This window comes from Saccopteryx bilineata, chromosome 10 (genome assembly GCF_036850765.1).
Source record: "Saccopteryx bilineata isolate mSacBil1 chromosome 10, mSacBil1_pri_phased_curated, whole genome shotgun sequence".
NCBI lineage: Eukaryota > Metazoa > Chordata > Mammalia > Chiroptera > Emballonuridae > Saccopteryx > Saccopteryx bilineata.
In genome coordinates, this window is record NC_089499.1 from 77771349 (window position 1) to 77793862 (window position 22514).

Here is a 22514-nt window from a genome sequence, read left to right on the forward strand (position 1 = left end):
GCCAATTTAAGATCCAAACCCTTAGCCTTCCATTTACCCATGTTTCAAATGTCCCATCAGAGCAACAACTGAAATGTCTATCACTGATATCTATCACTTGATATCAACCCAGCATTGAATAATATCTTGTCTTTCTAATATGCTTTTCCAAAGGTCACAAGGACTCTATAATGGAGCATCCATTAATAATCCACAACACTTGTGAAATCATCTCCAGACAGAAGATGCCAAGAAACTTTAAAATTCAGGAAGCAAGGATTAAAATAAACTTCTAAAAAGAAAAGGAAAAAAACAACAACAACCTCTCTAAGATGTGAAAACAATTCCTTTCAAACAGTACAAGGAAAAGAAAACAAACTCAGCCAGGTATCAAAAAATGCTCAGTCCTGGCCGGATGTCTTGGTTGGTTAGAGCATTGTTCCGAAGCACAGAAAAATGCTCAAAGGATCCTGAGCATATAGCAACACATTTTTCTCTTCTATACAAAGTCCTGATTAGTGTGTGATCAGACGTGTTTTCTCACCCTGTCTATCCTTGTAATCAAAGATCAAGTGTAAAAGAAAACAGTACCTGCAGGAAAAAAACTTTGCTCCACAGTGCATTCCCTTCTTTGAGGCCCTCCTACTCCAAAACATTTAAGAACAGAGAAATACCAAGATTAATTACACACAAAGTGTGGAGTGGTCAGCAATGGGGGACGGTCACATGAGGAACTCAGACCTGGGAACTTGGCTAGAACCGCCCACATCCATACGCGCCAAAAGAAACTTCCCAGGGGTCCCTTTGGAAAAAAAGCAACTCTCCGTCAGCCAGTGATATTTCACCACATCATATTAGCTCGACCACCCTGGAGACCCTTTAAATATCCCCCACACAGGTCACCCCATGAGACTTCCCTGGCCTCTGTCCCCGGGACCAGGGAACATCGCCGGGCGGGATGCACTGTACTTAATAAAGCCTTTTATTATTCCATACTTTGTGGCTCTGGCCCCTTCCTTCTTCCTCAGCGGGGAAAAATACCTTACATTTGGTGCCGAAACCCGGAAAGAAGTGAAATCCTCAAGGACCGCTCCTCTCCCCTTCCCCTCTAAGAAAGAACCAGGACTTCTGACCTTCCATCCACCTTGGCACACAGTGTGGTAAGTCCCCTGCCTCCAGCCTCCCCTCAGTTGTTTCTGCCAAGATTCCCTGTCCGAAACCGCAGCTGCATCAGGAACCTCTTTCCGTTCCATTCCGAGTGCGTGTGTGCCCGTGGAGACGTCCCGAGCACATCCACTTTACCTTATCTGTCTGGTGGCCAGAGCAGGATGCCAGTTCTCAACTCTGAACACTCCAAGGGCTGAGGGCGGCCGTGGAAGCACAGGAATCTCCTTCCATAAAGAAGAAGAAACTGTTCTTCTTCTCCGCTGTGGCCAGGCCACAGAACCCACTGGATTAGCCTCCTGAAGGAACTTTTGGTTTTAACACTCACCAATTTAACTATCACCAAAAGAACTGGGAACTGGTTGGAGATCCCTTACATTCAAGGCTTCTAGTTATTCATGTTTCCATCCTGATCTCTGTGCTGCCTGTTCTACACACAGGCCCTTTTAGGTCAGAGAAACCTCACTAAACCCTCCACACCTAATCTTTCTTCCTTCGCCCGACCCCCAACTCTCTCACCATCCTGCCTAAACCCCAGGGGCGCCCCTCTCTCAGGATCTCTCTCTGGTCCCTCTGCGGACCTCTTCGCTCAGGTCTCTTCCCTCCAAGAGCCCCCCTCTCCTCCCTTCGTAGAATCCTGTTTCTCATTTTTTGCAAATACCAGTCTCTCTTTTTCCTACCCTGCTGGCCAGGGGCCCCTCCCTTCTCCACTGTGTTCTTAAGCCCCTCCTCTGTCAGGCCATTCTCAGCCTGCCATTGGCCCTTACACCGGTTTGCAGGACCCCAAGGCCCAACCCCAGTTTTCTTGCAGGAAGTTCTGGCCCTGTCCTGCCTCTGGCTCCAGCATTTCTTGCCGGGTCTGGGTGCCAGGCTCCCCAGGAACCCACCTCCTCTTATTCTAACCCCCAAACCCCTATCTGGGACCTGTGAACATGGCATTTAAAGTTTTTAATGGTCACGGCTAGTAGGAACAGGCCAAGGCTGTTCACCAGGCCTGCATGCAACAGAAGGTAACTCTTTAAACCCAGGCTCTTGTGGCAGCCCTGAGGCCAGCAGAGCAACAGGGGCAAGGCACAGGAAGTGCCCGACCCAAGTCCAAGCTGCAAAAAGGAATCCCACCAGCAACTTGCTTTAAGTGTGGCAAGCAAGGCCACTGGTCCTGGCAGGGTCCCTGCCCGAGGCTGCCCACTAAGCCCTGCCCTAATTGCAAGCAGCCTGGTCACTGGTGGAGCAATTGCCCCTTTGGGAAGCAGGCTCATCCTCAATGTCTCTATGTGGAGGACGAGCTACTCAGATGGGAAGCTAAGCTAGCCAGACAGGTCCATCACTCAAACTCCGAGACATCATGGATGGCTAGACTCAAAGAGCCCCATCACCCTCACCAAACCTAGGGTAATGCCACAGGAATGCATAAGTCCATTTCATTTCTTGTGGACATGGGGGCTACCTTCTCTGTTTTGCCATCGCACTCTGGACCTCTAGTTCCCTCAAAGGCCTCGGTTATGGGAGTGGATCGGACCCCTCTTCTTTTCCTCTTTGCACACCACTCCTGACATGCAGTTTTTCCCCTTCGTACGCCACTCCTGACATGCAGTTTTGCCTCAAGCTTGCCTCCATGCAGGACCACTGGCAGTTGGAACCACTGGACTCTATCCATCTCTAGCTCACCAAAAGGCTGGACCCTGCAGATCCCCCTATTACTCCTCTTTTTTTAAATCCTTACAGGACCACATCTGCGAAGTTTCTCAACTCACAGCCAAACAGATGTTCCTCCTGACACCCCACAAAGCCACCAGCTGCTGATTTCCCCCTCCCCATGATGCCCCTAATCAGCAGGAAGTAGCCAGATGAATAAGTGGTGCCCCTAATTAACACAAAAGGATCGGAATGTGGGGTGGTCAGCAATGGGGAAAGGTCACATGAGGAACTCAGACCCAGGAACTTGGCTAGAACCGCCCACATCCATACGCACCAAAAGAAACTTCCCAGGAGTCCCTTGGAAAAAAACGACTGTCCATCAGCCAATGAGATTTCACCACGTCATATTAGCTCAACTACCCTAGAGATCCTTTAAATATCCCCCACGTGGGTCACCCCATGAGACTTCCCTGGCTCTGTGTCCCCAGGACCAAGGAACCTCGCCGGGCGGGATGCGCTGTACTCAATAAAGCCTTTTAGTATTCCACACTTCGTGGTTCTGGCCCCTTCCTTCTTCCTCGGCGGGGAAAAATACCTTACACAAAGTTTCTGCTCAAAGAGCATAAAGTTTAAAGGGTATATGCAATATGAATAAGACACTATGCCACATCTTAGTAGGTTCAAGTCCAACAATGCTTTATCTGGAGAACAACCGACCTTTCCTCCTTCACTCCTTACTTTTTTTTTTTTTTTTTTTTTTTTCATTTTAGAGAGGAGAGGGAGAGACAGAGAGAGAGAGGAGAAACAGAGAGAGAGAAGGGGGGAGGAGCTGGAAGCATCAACTCCCATATGTGCCTTGCCCAGGCAAGCCCAGGGTTTCGAACTGGCGACCTCAGCATTTCTAGGTCGACGCTTTATCCACTGCGCCACCACAGGTCAGGCCTTCACTCCTTACTTTTAAAAGCAGAGCAATGCCACCTTCTGTCATCCTTGGGATCATCATGTCAATTTGCTTTCTCTTCTGTGAACAGATTGTAATGATTTCCTCTGGGCTCCTTACTTTTATCTCTCAAATCCCTGATGATGGAAGCACATCATTTGTGTCCCACTCTCTTCTCCACTGGCCAGTCCCTAACCCTACAACTAGTGGTTTTACTCAAGCATAAACCCAACACGGTCCACTTCCACTACAAGACCCTTAACAACTCTCTATCATCCTCAGGAAGATGTTCTAGGTCATAAGTAAAATACTGTCAGGACCCTTCACGGCCCGACTCCAATACTCTTTACTACTCCCTTACTCTCTCCACCCTACCAAACACTCTTAGGCCTGCTGAGCTGCCTCCAGGTCTCCCATCACTGCCAGGTCATTTCATGCCTCACAGTCCCCAAGTCCAGGCTAACACCCAGCCATCTTGGAAGTCTGGGGTCAGACAGCTGCGGTTCTGAGGAGCTCTCCGGCCCGCCCACTACAGCTGGCAGACAGTGAGCAATCAGTAAGTAGAGTGAGCGGATAACTTCTTCCTGCAAACTGTAAACAGACTAACAGGGAATTGCAGAGAAGATAAAACGTAATTATAAAAACTAAAAAGGAGACTGATGAGTTAGAGAGAGTAGGGTCAAGCTAAGGGCGTGGGAAGGTGAGTCTTAAGGCTGATTCCTGACCAACATTGTGGTTCCATCAGATCAGAAGGTCTCTGATGTAACAGAAATGTCTCTGGGAAAAGGATTCCCTTAAGAGACTTCACGGGGCAAATAATACAATATTAACACTAAAACTTTGAAGTTCTACAATGCCTCCCATTCTTCTAATGACAAAAGCAGACTTCTGCAGGCATGTGTATTTTGCTTTACCCTTTATAAACATTATTTAAAATAGGCATGGGAATGTTATTTTAGGAATTTAATTATATCTTAAGTTCAGCAGGAGAGCTCATTACTTAAAAGGATCCAACAGTGAAACCTTTTGTAAAAACACTGACTAATTTATCTGAATTTTGTGGCAGGATTCCCCTAGTGAGTTCCTAAGAACAAACTGTGGCATGAGTTCATTCATCCATCTACCCATTCACCCACTTGAAAAACTGCACCAAATATGCACAAAGTGAAATAATCTGGCACATAGCAGGAAAAACAAGAAATGATAAGCTACATACTAATCCTTGTCCTCAAGAATTCCACAGTTAACTGGGGAAATGAGACACATACACCTACCCACACACACAACACACGTGTGTGTTATAAAACAAGATGCTTATATGAATAATGTAGTAAGGCGGCATATAATTAAAAGCCAGAAGGGTAATATCTATTCCACTCCAAAGTAGAGGCCAAGAGTTATACCAAATGATTACATACATTACTTCTAATCCTCAAAGCCACCTGCAAATATGTCTTTTTATCTCCACTTTACAGCTGCACAAGCAATCAAACCTCAGGACAATTAGAAAGGACCTTGCATATCTCCTCCCACAATTTCCTGGCCACGGCATCAATGCCTCCTAGAATAATCCAGCTTGACCTTCAGCCAGAGCAACGCCAGACACACTTCTTGCAAGAAATTTTGGTCACTGCATGTCTCAGTTTTGGACTCCTTCAACCAGGAGAAATGTTCTCCCAGTTTTGATTCACAGAATCCCTCCACTTAGAAGGAACATGAGATAGATGATTAAAAATGCGGACAACCAAAGAGGACACACAGAGGGGTGGGAGGAGAAACCACAGCCTGTTTCTCACCAACTCTGACAGGGAGGAGAGAGACAGACAGCTTTACAAAAATGCCTCAGATTTTCACTTGAACTTGCTGCAGATTTGTTTCTCATTTCCCTTTCCAGCAACAATGACCTACCTAGCTGGCATGTGTTAAGTTGATGTGTAATAATTACAGAAGTTCTGGGCAAACTCCAAAACTCATGGGCTGTTGTCACCTCAAGTAACACAGAAAAGTATCTGAATCTTGGTTGAGTAAAATTAACAGAAAAGAAATTGGTTTAATATTTCCAATGAGATACTCTTATTTGAACTATTGCCCTATTTTTTTCAATGCAATTCTGAATGAAATACATAAAGAATCTTTCTCCTTTTTCCTATCTTGGTATAAGGAAAATGAACCCAAAGACAAAAAGCAATCTTGAAATTACATCGCTACTATTATCAATTAACAATAATAATAGCTTACAAGATATTTTACCACAGAACTCAGGTACTAAGACACCTCCCCTTTTTTTTACAGTAGACCGAAAAGCAGAGAGATAACCAAGCTTCAGGGGATCACCATGGAACTGGGACATGGACCTCCAGGCTGCTCCAGCCCTCTCCACTACAGCTGTCGGTATTCACAGTGGCACTGTTTGATAAGCCTACAAAAGTGAAGTTTTAGGCACTTCAAATATAAATTATCCAGGATGACACAGCTTAGCTAGTTCTAAAGTAAAAGGTTACACAGCTCAAATCCTTATGCAACTCTCCTCCAGTGACTTGGACGGATGTCACTGGAATAAGCAGACCAGTATTGCTTACCAAACCCCACCCACAGGAAGGCAACATGACAAGCAGGTCAGAGTAACCCAGAGGACCCCAGAACCACCAACACCTACTCATCTCCCAGATCCATCCCTTAAACATCCCACTCCCTCATCTTTGTTTCTCCCAAGTCCTCTCCAAACAGAAGTCCACCAGAATCACTATGAATTCTCACCTGAACACTTGCCAAAGATACTCCAGTTCAAGGGACAAGCAGGGCCCAAAGGGGTAAGGAGGGAACAAGGAAAGATAGGGGTGCAAAGGAAGACAAGTTCCAAATCTCTGAAGACTTCTGTTTCAATCAGTCTAACACAGGGGTCCCCAAACTTATTACACAGGGGGCCAGTTCACTGTCCCTCAGATGGTTGGAGGGCCGGACTATAAAAAAAACTATGAACAAATCCCTATGCACACTGCACATACCTTATTTTAAAGTAAAAAAACAAAACAGGAACAAATACAATATTTAAAATAAAGAACAAGTAAATTTAAATCCACAAGCTGACCAGTATTTCAATGGGAACTATGCTCCTCTCACTGACCACCAGTGAAAGAGGTGCCCCTTCTGGAAGTGCAGCGGGGGCCGAATAAATGGCCTCAGGGGGCCGCATGCGGTCCGAGGGCCGTAGTTTGGGGCCCCCTGGTCTAACATCTGCTCCAAAACCTGGGCTGCATCATTGTGAGGAGAAGTTGGCAAGCCTTTTTTCTGTAAGGGCCAGATAATAATATTCTAGACTTTTTGGTCAAAGGTCTATGTGAACTACTCAACTCTCCAGTTGTAGCATCAAAGCAGCCAAAGACAAAACCCACAGGACTAGACATGGTTGTATTCCAATAAAACTTGACTCTCAAAAAATAGGTGGCCATTTGTAGTTTGCCAACCAAACCCTGAACCTGAGGGTTTGCTTCTCCCTCATTCCCAAACCCCAGATGAAAAATTCTTGTGAATTACGAATGACAGAATTTAGCTTACTTAGCTCCCAGTTATTATCTAGTGACCATACATTGTCAATCACAGCTACCCACTGAGAGTACCAATAACAAGAATAATAGTCAAAAAGAGCAACAAGCAGTATTATGAACTTAATGCCAGGGATTTGTTAAATTTTCACACATAAGTCATCTCACCCCCATAACAAATTTTGAGGAAAGTACTCTTAATTATTCCTATTCTAAAGATGAAAAAACTGAGGCTCCAAGCAGCTGATTGCCCTCCAGACATCACATAAGGATAATAAATAAAACTCAGATTTGAACCTTAGTCTATCTGTATGACTTCAAAGTTCATACTTCTACATACCATATCACCAAAGCACCAAGGGCATTACCTTAAGAGAAACAAAGACAAATCTACGAATTAGAAGCATGAGATTAATATCTGTACCATTAAACTGATCTTTCACAAATGGCCTGCTTTGCTCTGGCTAAATTTAAAAACATTTCCCTGTATGAACAACAAGCCTTTCATTTGACAGGTCCCCTTCTCAAGCAGCATTTACCACCGAGAGGTACATACCTGCAACTGATAGTCCAACATCTGGCTAACTGTGGTTTGCAAGCCCTGGTGTGATGCCAAAAGTAACCAGTGACAACCCTTAGTCCTTCCTGCTCTTTCTTTATTTGCCAAATACTAAGAAATGTCTCTGATGGACCCCAAGTCTTCCAGTCATGAGAACCAATATTCGACCACTCGCTGTGAGGGGAAGCAGAATTTGCCACTGCAAAATATGCCTATTGTTATATTGATTATTTTAAGATTATTATTATTATTATTATTATTATTTAGCGAGAGAGACAAAGAGAGGACAGATAGGGACAGACAGGAAGGGAGAGAGAGGAGAAGCATCAATTCACCATTGTGGCACCTTAGTTGTTCACTGATTGCTTTCTCATGTGCCTTGCCTGAGGGTCTCCAGCTGAGCCAGTTACCTCTTGCCCAAGCCAGCAACTGTGGGGTCATGTCTACAATCCCATGCTCAAGCCAGCGACCTCGTGCTCAAGCTAGTAAGCCTGCAGTCAAACCAGATGAGCCTGCGCTCAAGTCATCAACCTCAAGGTTGTGAATCATGGTCCCCTGCAACCCAGGCCAACTCTCTATCCACTGTGCCACCGCCTGGTCAGGTTTAAGCTCATTATGTTTAAAAAAATGAAAGACTCAGGAAAAAACTTTGACCTTCCCCCTAACTGCCTAAAAGAATTTAGCTAGGTCCTGGCCAGGTGGTTCAGTGGATAGAGTGTTGTCCCAGTGAACCAAGGTCATATGCAAGACAACCAATGAGCACAACCAAATGAAACAACGAAGTCAAATGATGAGTTGATGCTTCTCTCTCTGTCTCTACCACTTACCTCCCCCCCCCCAATTCCCACTCCTCTCTCCCTTACTCTCTCTCAAATCAATGGAAAAGAAAATAAACATTTTTAATTAGGAGGAAAGAAAAGAATTTAGGTAGATGGCCTGCCCCATGAAGAAAAATACCATCATCACAGATAACTGTAGTTTAGTATGAACCAGCCTGTGATAGGGAAGAGACTACCGAGGCCCATTTGAGTTAAGTCCTCCCTGTGTTCCACTGTTTCAAGGTGGCCCAACAAACATTTCTTTACTAAATATTATCTTTTTTCATCTTCTTGTAAATTGCCTTCTCTTTTAAGTATTAGACCCCTAACTGCTCCCTATTCCTTAGTCAAGAAGGACATTTACACCACATTTTGTCTTATTGTCTTTTGAATTTTTATGCTTATGGGAATTCCTGTGCACATATATTAAAACTTGATTATTTTCCTGTTAGTCTGCTTTATGTCATTTTATTTTTTATTTTTACTTATTAATTTTAATGAGAGAGGGAGAGAGAGAGAGAGAGACAGGAACATCAATCTGTTGTGCCTGTACGTGCCCTGACTGGGGATCGAACCAGGAACCTCTGCATTTCAGGACAATGCTCTAACCAAGCGACCAATCCAGCCAGGGCAATCTGCCTTATGTCATCTTGATTATTAGTCCACCCAGAAGAACTGTTGAAGTTTTCTTTTTCTTGCCCGCAAGTGTGAATCATCCACTGATGGAACAACCATGATGTAACTTTCAGGAAGAACTGTTTAAAGCACAAGGACTATCTACCATCAATTGATACCTTTAATATTCTTTTTTTCTTTTATTTTCTCCATTACACCTAGCAAATGACCTCACCGGTTCTTCCAAACCAGCCTGTATCTTTCTGGGTGGGCATCCTCATACAACCGTCCCATCTCAATTCCAGAATAAAATCAGTTAGAATAGGGGTTGACAAAGTATAGCCTGTGGACCCCATCCAACTGGTCAACTATTTGAGTATGCTTTCTATATTTTTAAATGGCTGAAGAAAAAAATTAAAAAGTATATTTCCTGATGCATGAAAATTATATAAAATTCAAATTTCAGTGTTCATAAATAAAGTTTTATGGGAATACAGCCAGTTTGTCCAGTATTATCTATGGCTGCTTTGGCACTGAAATGGCAGTATTGTGTCATTGTGACTGAGGCCACTGCCCTGCAAAACCTGAGATATTTACTGTCTGCATCTTTATAGAAAAGCATGCAAACCCCGCAACTTGAACTATCAGACTTTCCATCAACAGAAGACGTTCCCACATCCAGACACAATGCATTCTCAAAATATAAAATGGAGACTCATTAGGTCCACCTGAGTTATCAACAGTTACATCATCCCAAAGATCACTCCACTTTGTCCCCTCTCAACGAAGTAATGGCAGCAGTTTAAACCTTTCTGTTCTTCACTGCCATTTTCAGTCAGAGATGCTGATGAGATATAACTTCCACTTTGCCTCTTCTTAACTAAACTAGAGCCACAGAGTACAAAAAGATAAATTCTCTTTGTGTTTCTTAGCAAGAAGCTATATATACATATATATACATATATATACATATATATACATATATATACACATATACATATATATACATATACATATATACACACATATATACATATATACACATATATATACATATATATACATATATACACATATACACATATATATACATATATATGTAATTTTGGCTTTCATCTCCCAATTTTCTTCATTTTTCAAATATGTTGACAAAAAGGCTCTAATTAGATCATTCTAATCACAAGAAACTGAGAGTGATGGAAGACTTCAGAATCACTATCTGTTCTTTGCAAAACAAAACAGATAGGCTATTCTCCCTGTAGGGGCAGGAGATTCATCAATAGACAAAGGACACAAAAAGTCAATAGATAAGGTGTAATTAAAGATCAGGCCTATAAATTATACACTGACAAAAATTTAGAGGATTTGCAGGTAGAAATTCAGGATTTAGAACCTGAGTATCATAATGAAAATATCATTCAGTTCTGTGTGCAACAACATTGCATAATACATAGATTTATTATTAAGACTAATACTCCATGCCTACAAGGCGGTTCATACAAAGAATTTGAATTATTCAGTGCTGAAGCAATTTCCAAAGTGGTCCATCTTCTTCAAGTATTCCTCCTTAATTAGCTACATTTGCCATATATTCAGCATCAAAATCTATTTTAGAAACAGAAATCACCTGTTTTTGCTAATTTTTCAAGGCATAATTTAGAAAGGTCTGTGTATTCTTGTAGGGCTCCATTTTCCCCCCTTATAATGTGCAATAAAATTATTTCCAGTGTAATATTTAATACAGTAGTGCTCTCTATCTCTACTGGCTCAAAGGCTGAACGTAAAAGAACTGCAGAATACCATAGAGAAATGAAGTATAGCATATTCAACTACGATCTGACTTGAAAATAAAGTTTCATTTCCTAGATTAAAGCGCAATAGACCATTTTGATATCAGAGGCTCTGTAATACTGAGCAGACTTTTAGCAGTTCAAGACCTGCCCTGTATTTCCTGCTCTGTAAAGTTTCTTTCCACAGCCCCTGGAAAGAAAGAGAACATGCTGCATCTTTTGGAAAATTACAAGTTTGGCACAATAACGCATTAACAAGTAAAGTTCAGAAAATAAATTTAAAGGAAAAACAGGTTGACAAACAGGTGAGAGAGATAAATTAAGGTACTTTAATAACCTTGAAGCAAAACAGGCTTGAATATTTCCACTTTTAGGAAGCTACAAATCATCTGAACAAAAGGCATGACATGATTCAAAGTGTGCTTTATAGTGAGTTTGATGGCACGGTGTCTGGCCTGCGGGATCCGAGCAGAGCGGGTCTACTTACCAGCATAGGCCCAGTACGGGTCCCCTGAGGCCTTGCGCCTGCGGATCTGCATGGAGCTGCTGCTGCGCCTGTTGTCCTGAAGGGACCCAGCATAGCCTTCTGTCAATGCTGGAAGACAGGGAAAGCCACAGTGAGACAAAACCATCACCCCCTGGACTCAGCAAAGTGTACATGCACATAGCTAAGTGGCTAACTAGAAGCACAGACCTTGGAATAAATGAATAAAATCTCTCGGTCTTACAGAAAAATAACTACAGGAGACTGCAGAAGAATTACCACGGTTACTATCACTATTGCTATTACTATTACTATTGCTATTACTATTACTATTGCTATTACTATTACTATTGCTATTACTATTGCTATTATTATTACTATTACTATTACTATTGCTATTACTATTACTATTGCTATTACTATTACTAGAAATCACAACTTACAATGATAAGCGCAATGCACTAGGCACTTCAATGGAACCATGCCACAGATAAGCAAACGAGCTTAGAGAAGCTAACTTTAATTTGCCCAAGATCATACATCTAGCAGACCTTGAACCTATGGTTTTTTCCTGGGTGCAAAGAGCCTCTACCTTCATTCTCTCCAGAGAGCAAGGGTCAGTCCATCTCTTTGACAGAAAGAAGAATTATGGCATACACACAGGTTATGTATGCAGCAGGTCAGAAAACCAAACAAGCATGCCTTCAGGAAAGCCAGGGCCTCTGCTAGCCACAAGCAGCACACCCTGAGGCCAGGAGACTCCCCATGTTAACCATCAGACCTCCCCATCCTTTGGACCCAAATAATCATTCACCTATTGGACCTGAGGATATGAAATTTAAAACTATCCCAGAACCACAGAAAAAATGCACTGTTTAATGATGTATTTTTTTGAAAACTCAAAATGAGTCCAATGTTCTACCCCATTGTGGAGGGCTTCCATCTGCCACCTACAGAGTTCAAAGCCCTCCCCTCCTGCCCTATCATTGATGCAGATTTCTTTTGTAGTTGAACCCACACCTGATTCCACTGATGTATAAAAAGACAAATATCACAGGTACCTAGAATCCAAAATGAAATGGAATTACACTTCAAACAATATTAACTCAGCTGTCTATGTTAACATTTTAAATGCACCCAAACAAAATCAAATGTCCGGGGAACTGTGTAGTCCATTAAAGATTACAATAGCAACAGAAAAGCACAATACGTTTTCTATTCCAAATTAGTCAGGGTAATAATAATGATCATCTCATCATGACAGAATTAGCTTTGTAGACTCTGTGATGGTCGTGAAGAAAATTAGAAAACATATAAAAAATATTTTACACTTACACATCAGTTGCAAAGTCTGGCTTTAATACTTGAACAAAAACAAAGATATTCTATCAAAATGAACCCTTCTGAGGGAAAGAGAAATCTTTGAAAGTCCTAAAACTCATCTAAAAAGCAAACCTAGCATTATTTATGCCTTCTCACTGGTCCTGAACGACAAAGTCAAAATCAAAGTAACTACGCATTTTTAAAGTCTCATGAAGGTTTAGGTACCTACCATCGACTCCATCCTAGTATTTGCAGGTGAGCCATACAGAAGCTCAAAAAGTTGACTATTCTAAGTTTCTAGGAATCAAAAACAAAATCTCCCATCTCCCAGTCTCCTAATCTATTTTTTCCATAAACTAAAGCATACCAAATGAGTAATAGTCAGGCTTATTGATTTTTCATGTATATGAGACACTTTTTAAAATGTATCTGTTTACTTTGTGTCTTAGAGCTAGTTCACTCTAAATCATTGTTCCCAAATAATTCTTCCTCTTTGTACCAGGACACTGAGTCCAAGAGTATTTTGATCTTAGGAGTAATCCATGTGGTTTCTATTAGGGTATGTGATTGAGTCTCAGTTAACCTGTCTGTAAAATAGAGCTAAACATACCAACCTCATACGATGGTTATGAAGATAAACAAGTTACTGTGAGCAGAGCACCTAACTCGGTATGGACATATAGTGTTTTTACCTGCCTGGTGACACAGTGGAAATTTGTTGCCGTCACTTTTTTTTTTTAATTCAGTAAGAGGAGAAGAGGCAGAGACAGACTACTGCATGCGCCTGACCAGGATCCACCTGGTAAGCCCAATAGGGGGCGATGCTCTCCCCATTTGGGGCATTGCTCCATTGCTCAGAAACCAAGCTATTCTTAGTGCCTGAGGTGGAGGCCATGGAGCCATCCTCAGCATCTGGGGCTAACTCATTCCAATTGAGTCATGGTTGCAGGAGGAAAAGAGAGAGAGAAGCAAGAAGGGGAGGGGTGGAAAAGCAGATGGTCTCTTCTACGTGCCCTGACCGGGAATCAAACCCAGGACATCCACATGCCAGGCAATGCTCTACCACTGAGCCTACCAGCCAGGGATGCAGTCCCTGTCTTTATAATCATCATACCCCACTCCCTGAGCCAGGAGTCACGCATTAGACAGACTCGCTGTCTCACCTCTTGCCCTGCTAGCTGCAGGAAGGGGCGTAAGTGGTACTGCTTTGGCTTAAGCCAGTCAGACTGTAAACACGCCCCTGGCCCCAGTGATTTGTTTAGAAATGGGGAATCTGCAAATCAGAAGATTCTTCTCCCCCCTCAGGTACTGTGGCTGGAGCTGAAAGCCTCAAGAGGGTTCCCTGGGGTCAAGCAAGGGATCAACAGAGTTCAAGAACAGACCCATAACAGAGGAAGCAAAACCAAGGAATTATTTCCTTTCTTTTTTTATTATTTTTTTGTGAAACCATGTTTTAATCCAAGAATACAAATATACAGTGAAGGGTAATGATCTGACTTTGGGTGATGGGCACCCAGTGCAATCAACAGTTCAAATGCTATACAGATGTTCACCTGAAACTTATGGACTCTTATTGATCAATGTCACCCTATTAAATTTAATTTCCAAGTAAAAAAAAAATTATTTTAAAGAATACATTCAAAATTCTAAAGAAGAAATGATTTCTGATGACAAAATATAAGCCAGGGACAAAGCCAATTTAAAACCAACCCACAGGCCCTGGCAGGTTGACTCAGTGCAGAAGTCCTGGGTCCGATTACCGGCCAGGGCACACAGGAGAAGCACCCACTGCTTCTATACCCTTCCACCTCTCCTTCCTCTCTATCTCTCTCTCTCTTTTCTGCAGCAAAGGATCCATTGAAGCAAAGTTGGCCTGGGCGCTGAGGACGGCTTCATGGCCTCCACCTCAGGCACTAGAAATGGCTCCGGCAGCAATGGAGCAACATCCCAGATGGGCAGAGTATCGCCCCCTACTGGGCATGCCAGGTGGATCCCGGTCAGGTAGATGTGGAAATCTGTCTCCCCGCTTCTCACTTTAGAAAAATACAAAACAAAACAAACATGGAAGCTTTATGTTTTACATAAACCAATTACATGAATAAACCGTTTACTTTTCTTGTATGCAAAAGATCCCCACAGGACACTAAAGGTGACCTGGTGACACTTCAAACAAGTCACTTCAACTCCTGACCATCAAGTTTTCCATCTATAAAGGCCCCTGCTGGACTACAGCTCTGACTCTCAACTCTAGTGGCTTTAAGTATATGTATATTAAAGAACACCATACCCTGGAACCTACCTGCAGATATTGATATTTAACTGGCCTAGGAGGCGACCCAGATACCAGTATTTTTTTAAGTTACCCAGGTGATTTCCATGAAGCCAGATATCAGAAGCACAAACCTCCCTGCCGAGCCAGACATAGGGTCCAGTTCATTCTGGCATTCTCAACTCTTACCCTGCAACCTGTAACTTCATACGCTAAGTCTTAACACAGACACTAACACCACGCTGCAGAAATGACCTCAGTGTGGTGTCAGCCATAGAATTTAGCCCAAGAAACTGGAACTGAGCCAGAGATCTAGCCAGAAAACTGACATACAAATGAACCAAGTATCACAAGTAAAAGGAATGAGGTATCCTCAATGGTATTAACTCCTATTCCTTTTATACAGGATGTACCTCGTATGGAAATCTCCATAATCTCCTTTATTTTTCCCGGAAAGAAGGTACTTTCCATTTCCAAGAACCTTTGAGAATGCCAGGGGAAGGGGGTCCAGGGTGGCAAAGGCTGCCAACCGTCCCTGTGTGGCTTCCACCCTGGCAGTTGCACTGCATGTCCCGCCTGGAAAACAAAGGGGCGGAGTCCAGACCCCGTCAGGTAAGCGCCACAGCCTGCGAGTGCTGAAAGGCAGACCATAACGCCAAGTCTTGACCACCCTGGATAGAGGCAGAGGTCTGAAAGGCAGACCATAACGCCAAGTCTTGACCACCCTGGATAGAGGCAGAGGTCTGGGGTGCCAACACCAGCCAGCTCCCTAACTCACTAAAATATTAGTGAAAAAACAAAACCACAAAGATATATTTAATTCAAGAGCAGGGAGGCATGAGGGTCCCCCCTAATACTGCAAATCAATGGCATCCATGTCCCAAGAAGAGATACCTTCCCAGCCATCTGTACCATCACACTTCGGTGTGAGCGGTGGAACTTGCCTCTCTAAACGTAGTTCAATTTGGGACAAAAGTCAGAGGCATAATTTTGCTGTATACAGACCCAAGGACAAGAAGTAACAGAGGGACAGGGCCATCTCGAGGAAGGTGGGTCACTCCTGCATTCATCTCATGTCCCAGAGTGCTGGGGTATAACGTGGGCTGGCCAAAGCACCGCAAGAAAGGGCAGGAAAACCTGTTTCTGAAGAGCATGCGGAGGGCTCTGAGCTCCCTGGAGATGAGGAACTCCCCGCCCACCCCCCAAGATGGAGCCTGGCATGTGTGTGTTCAATAACTAGTGAGTAACTGAATGAACAAACACAAAGATCAAAGGCTCATGGTGTCTGTGTTGGGGGGAAGGGGATGTGTACCCACATGTGTATATGTTGTGCTTATATAAGCCACAAGCAAACACACCACTTGTTTTCTGCTGTCTCTTTCTATGCACTGCCCCCTACCAGAAACAACGAACATCTACAACATGAGGCTGGAAGGAGACTCCCAGCACCTCGAAGTAATTCTTTGAGGAGGCAACTCAGAAAATAACAAGGTAGCAGAGGCCTCTCTCACTCTAGCACCAGATTTCCTTTTAACAACTAAACTATGCATTAGAGATGGTCATATTTAGTGTCCACTTTTATTTCATCCATGTTAGTAATGTGTGATTACTTTTTCCCTGAATAACAACATAATCATGAACTCTGAACCACTTGCATATTTAAAACAAAACAAAGTCTTAGTCCCAAATGTATTTTATTGATTTGACAAAGTATTTTAACAGCAATCATGAAGGTATGTCGAGTATATTAAAGCACTAAATGTTTTATTGGTAAGGAGCAGATATTTAAAAAAAAAAAACAGTATGTGGTTCCCAAGCAAAGATACAGACTCAGCACACCAAATTTAATCAATTTTAATTCTCGTTATACTCTTCTAAACTCAAACAGCCAACCAACAGTGGCATGACAATGATATGTATGGTATGGCTATGAATCATGCTATTGATTCTCAATATCTTCTGTGCAGAAAATTAAATTATGTAAACGCATGCCTCTACTAATTCTTACCTTAATATAAAGTTACATCCCTGTTTATGTCAGCAACTTAACTACACAATTAAAAATGGAGAATGCTTATGAAAATACCTAGTTTCACTCTTCAGAACAGATAATAAGTGTAAATCTGCCCTTGATTATTGTGTGTCTAACAAGAGAAAAGAGCTGGTGTTTTGCAAACGTGTGTCCTACCAAGTTCTATACCACAAGCCCACGGCAGGAGCTGAAGTTGTCAGTCAGCAGAAAGCTCAAAAGGGTTTTTACTGGGGTCACCATGCTTTGAAGAACTGGGACCACAGTGATTCACAAGGGAGGAAGGTACAGAGGCCATTCGGTCCTGCACCCTTGTCGCGGACTCCGCCTCAAGGAGGTCATCTCTAGTATGAATTTAACTAGCATACACATGCACACACATGTATAAATGCACTCACATACACACATTCATGCACACATGCACTCAAACACATACACACGTGCATGCTTATTGACCTGGACATGAGGAATGTCAAACTTGAGCAGCCTATTATTATAGGTCTGGATACTGTAATAATGAAATGAGTTTAGAAAGAAAAACCCCAGCTACTCCGTCATCCAGGACAATCTGTGTCTCTCAGTTCTGACATGGAGATTTCATCCTGTCATTCAAGGACAGAGGGATAAACGACAGTGGGCAAGGACCAGACTTGGGGTGGTGAACACACAATACATTGTACAGATGTTGTGCTATAGAATTGAGAATAGAAAACCTGAATAATTATGTTAACCAGTGTACCCACCAAAAAAATTCAATAAAAATGAAAAAAAAGTGGAAATTTCAAAATCAATGCATTAACTAGCCACCACTGTTTACATTTCACTCAGCAGGGGGAATCTGGTTGCTATGCAAAGAGCTAAATGAGTGACAAGTATTTTCATCGGAGAATTTTCATAAACTCTATCACCTCTGAGAACTTCTACCACACATACCTCATTTCCAGCCTGAAGCAAGAAAGATTAAAATGTCTCCAGACCCAAAGGCCCAATCCTTTCCTATAAAAATATCCTAAGAGTTACCTACTACTGATGATATCAACAAAACTGTTCCTATGTGCATGATTTCATTTCCCAGAGCTACTGGACATAGTTCATACAATGAAATGTTTTAATTCTGGGAATATAAAAGCAAGTGTATACCCCACCTGCCTCAGCTATAATCTTGAGAGAGAGACAGGAAGGGAGAGAGATGAGAAGCATCAACTCAAGGTTGCGGCACTTTAATTTATTCATTGATTGCTTCTCATACATGCCTTGACTGGGGGGCTCAATCTGGGCCAGTGACCACTTGCTCAAGCCAGTGACCTTGGGCTACAGCCAACGACCTTGGGCTCAAGCCGCAACCATGGGATAAAGTCCATGATTCCACACGCAAGCTGGCAACTCTGTGCTCAAGCTAGTGAGCCCATGCTCAAGTGGATGAGCCCACACTCAAGCAGGCAACCTCGGGGTTTCAATCTGGGACCTCAGCATCCCCGGTAGATGCTCTATCCACTGTGCCACTACCAGTCAAACTGCTTCAACCATACTCATCAGAAAGATTCTCTGCAATCCTTACTCTCAGGGTTCATAGAAATTTTGACTGGAAGGAGAAACGTTTCAAGCTGTTAACTTTTGTGTGTTAATCTTCAGGCTGAACATTTTCATATAAAGAAACAAACAGCTCCACTACTACATTAGATAATGTTCTTGACAGAAATGTCTTTTCTTAGGGTTTACTATCAGAAAGAAGGGTCACTGAATCTGCATGGGATAAAAATAAACACTTTGCTCCCACAACTGCAAATGTCAGAATTGAAATGACAGAGTACAACTAATGTCTTCTAGTTTTTAACAAAGGTGCTACATTTACATACAAGCATCTGTTTATCATGAAAACGAATGGTGGCCACCAAAAAAGGCATGTAGTCACTACAAAGTATTCATATAACCACATTCCTCGACCACATTAGGTTCCAACTTACCCTACAGAACCAACAATGTCCAATGATTACAGCTCTGGTATACTCTCCCACAAGGTAAAGTGGTTAAATGCGGAGGTTATGTAGAGGTGAAACCATAAGTTCGTGATGAGAACAGCTCAGTTTCATCTACAACGTGGTCACATATCTTGTACAACTCAAAGCAAAAGAGTGCAGTGAGTGACACTTGAGGATATTTGCACTTTTTAAAAATTATTTTTATTTATTTATTCATTGTAGAGGAGAGAGAGAGAGAGAGAGAGAAGTGGGGGAGGAGCAGGAAGCTTCAACTCCCAAATGTGCCTTGACTGGGCAAGCCCAGGGTTTTGAACCAGCAACCTCAGCATTTCCAAGTCGACACTTTATCCACTGCGCCACCACAGGTCAGGCGGTATTTCCACTTTTAACCGTATGTCCAACTCTAGGTCATTCCAAAGGACTTGGACACTTGGAAGAATTGGTCAGCTTCCATCCAAAATTGAAAACATCAAACAAAGAAATTCTGGGCTGACCTGTGGTGGCGCAATGGATAAAGCGTCGACCTGGAATGCTGAGGTCGCTGGTTCAAAATTCTGGGATTACCTGGTCAAGGCACATATGGGAGTTGATGCTTCCTGCTCCTCCCCTCTTCTCTCTCTCTCCCTCTCTCTCCTTCTCTCTCTCCTCCTTCTCTCCTCTCTAATATGAATAAATAAAGTCTTAAAAAAAAAAAAAAAAGAAAGAAATTCTGGTACCCTGGTACCAGAATGAAAATTACTTTGAATGATGGATGGATGGCTCCCACAGAAGAAGAGTCCTAGTTCACTGCCAGAGTTACTGCCAGAAACCAGCCCACTAAAAATAAGTAACAGGCAGTCATGTTTCCAAATCCAGAAGGCATATTTCCAGAATGGAAGACAAGCAGTTAAAGCAAGCTGTTTATATCTATTATAACCGCTTATACAACAAACTAATTAAAGATCCTTCAAGGATGGCAAAATCACTATCAAGCATAATTTTCTCTAAATTTTAAAGAGCATTTAAGAACATTAAAACCACACAATAGTCTAAAGTGAATAAATCTTTATCTTTTTTTGTGCCTACAATGGGCAAAAGTATCAAATTATAGTTAAAGTAATTAAACATTCCAATCAGCCTCTCATCTCTTTTGTGCCCATCTTTCAATTAATTATAGTAAAATGTACTTAGTGTCCCAAATAGAACCAAGAAGTGCACTGCTTTGTAACTACCTCATTACAAATAGTGCCCCAGTTACTGGTGATACTGAACGGGCCTCAAATATAAAAGATTATATTACAGTAAATCACCTATTTTATCATATTCAAATGTATTTATTGTCCCAACTACAAAAATATAAATTTTCATTATCTGAAGTGGTATGGAGAACTCACATAGAGCCATGACCTTTGTTTTAAGTGAAACAGATAACTGAAACTTACAGGCAGTTCCAAGGACAGAGAAGTCACACTGCAATGCAGTGTCCTAAGGGGCGGGGGGGGGGGGGGGGGGGGAGAATAACACTAACCAGACTGGTAACACTGACAGCAAAGGGAGAAGCAAAATGCTGAAATTCTCTCTTCATTATTTTACTCTAAAGCAACACTGATTGCAAAGAAGGATTCAATTTTTTTTTCTTTATCAGATTGGACTAAAAGGGACAAAAATTAGACCTATGTGTCTGTTATTAACTATTTCACAGTTTTAAAACTTCAGAAATAAAAATACATGTTTCCCAAGAGTTCCAAGAAAAGGTACCTTAGAAAACTGATTACTTGGGGGCCTCAGAAGTACCCTCCTAAAAAAGGAATTACATTTCTGACTTCAAATATTTTATAACATCAGATAGAAATAAATCAATCAACACTTCCAATCCATTATAATACTGCTGGGTTTTCAAAGAACCATGTTTCTGGATTTTAAAATATTCCTGAAAAATATCAGGATTAGTCAAAGTCAATGCTGTGCTAAAATCAAGTGCCACAAAGCTAGACTCTCAATTTGACATTTGTGCCATCTCTTTAAATCCTTAATAACCAATAGAACCGACAAATACAGATCACAGCTGGCGTACTGGTGGCCATCATGATGAAAGCGGCCATTGATCCACAAGTTTTCTTTTACCCACTGTACGCATACACATGTGTTTAATTGATTGACAATGTGAAAAAAATCCAGGAGAGAGCACTAACATCTGTATTTTTGTAATAGGAGATCTGTATTTTGTTCCCAGGTAACAACAATATGCCAGGTGAATAGCAACTAGCTTTTTAGAGAAGAATCATGACCCCACCCAGTCCCATTTGATCATTTTTATTTCCTGTCCAGTTCTTATAGCCACCTGAGTTTACTACTCATGGCCTGGTCCAGTAAGTTGCTTACTAACTCAGTTATTGCCTATGAAGCAGGCACTGTTTAAATGCACTATAAATAGAATGACTCATATAATTCTTCCAATAATCTTGTGGCTTATGTACAATTATTCAGAAACAGCATATAACTTGCCCCAAAACACACAGTGCTGAAGCTTATCTTACTCTCAAACCTATGTAATTGACACTATAGTACAACTACTCTTCAAAAAACTGAATTGTTGGAATTATAAAAATATCTGTGCTAACAGCTACTCCACCTGTTCAAAAGTGGACATCATAAATGAAAAACAGTTTATACGTGGGCCTCAAAAACTAAAAACATAACAAATCCAAAAGAAAGTAGCTGTTTAGTCTATGCTTTCCAACACTTTGGGCAACTGTCTAAGATAAAATCATGTTACAATAATATTAACAGAAAAACAGAATGACTTTATTCTAACATGATGTGGAGAATACCCAATTACAATAATAAAACACTGGTTATTGCCTATAAAAAATAAACCTCTACTCAAGGAAAAAAATATTAAATTATAGCTGGAGTTAGAGAAACAAAGTGGTACATTGATTGATAAATTCTCTTTATATATTTTTTCTGTTTAAAATTTGTAATCATGACTGTCTAATAAACTTTTTTCCCAAGAAATAAAGAAAAAGCTTTAGAACTTGGGCTTCTTAAACAAGTAGGTTTATAGTTGTTTATAGAAAATAACACAATCATAATACAAGAATAAATAAATTGTTTCACATACTCATAACTGTAAACCTACTTTTGCCCCAGCCCGTACAGTTGAGTCATTTATATACACATAGTCCCTGTGAAATACTGAATAAAAAATACTTAAAGAAATGGGTATTTTTTATAGAGCAAAAAGAAATGGTCCAAAAAAACCCCCTCAACTTAAATGTTATTGGGTGCCCAGTTCAAAACCATGGTGCCTCTACCAACCCCAGCAAACCATGCCAGCACTGAGCACAGGTTCCACATCTCAGAACTCAGTTATAGTGAGCTTCATGGTCACAAAAAATATGCA

At 41.7% G+C, this 22514-nt stretch overlaps 1 protein-coding gene across 3 annotated transcripts in view; it reads right to left on the bottom strand.

Moving 5' to 3' along the window:
* Positions 1-22514, bottom strand: part of PTPRG (protein tyrosine phosphatase receptor type G) — a 926569-nt gene that overhangs the window by 658319 nt on the left and 245736 nt on the right. For all 3 annotated transcript variants that reach the window (XM_066245729.1, XM_066245728.1, XM_066245730.1), the window contains exon 2: positions 11533-11640. In XM_066245729.1, coding sequence (XP_066101826.1) covers positions 11533-11640 — 108 coding nt within the window. The remainder of the gene's footprint in view (positions 1-11532; positions 11641-22514) is intronic.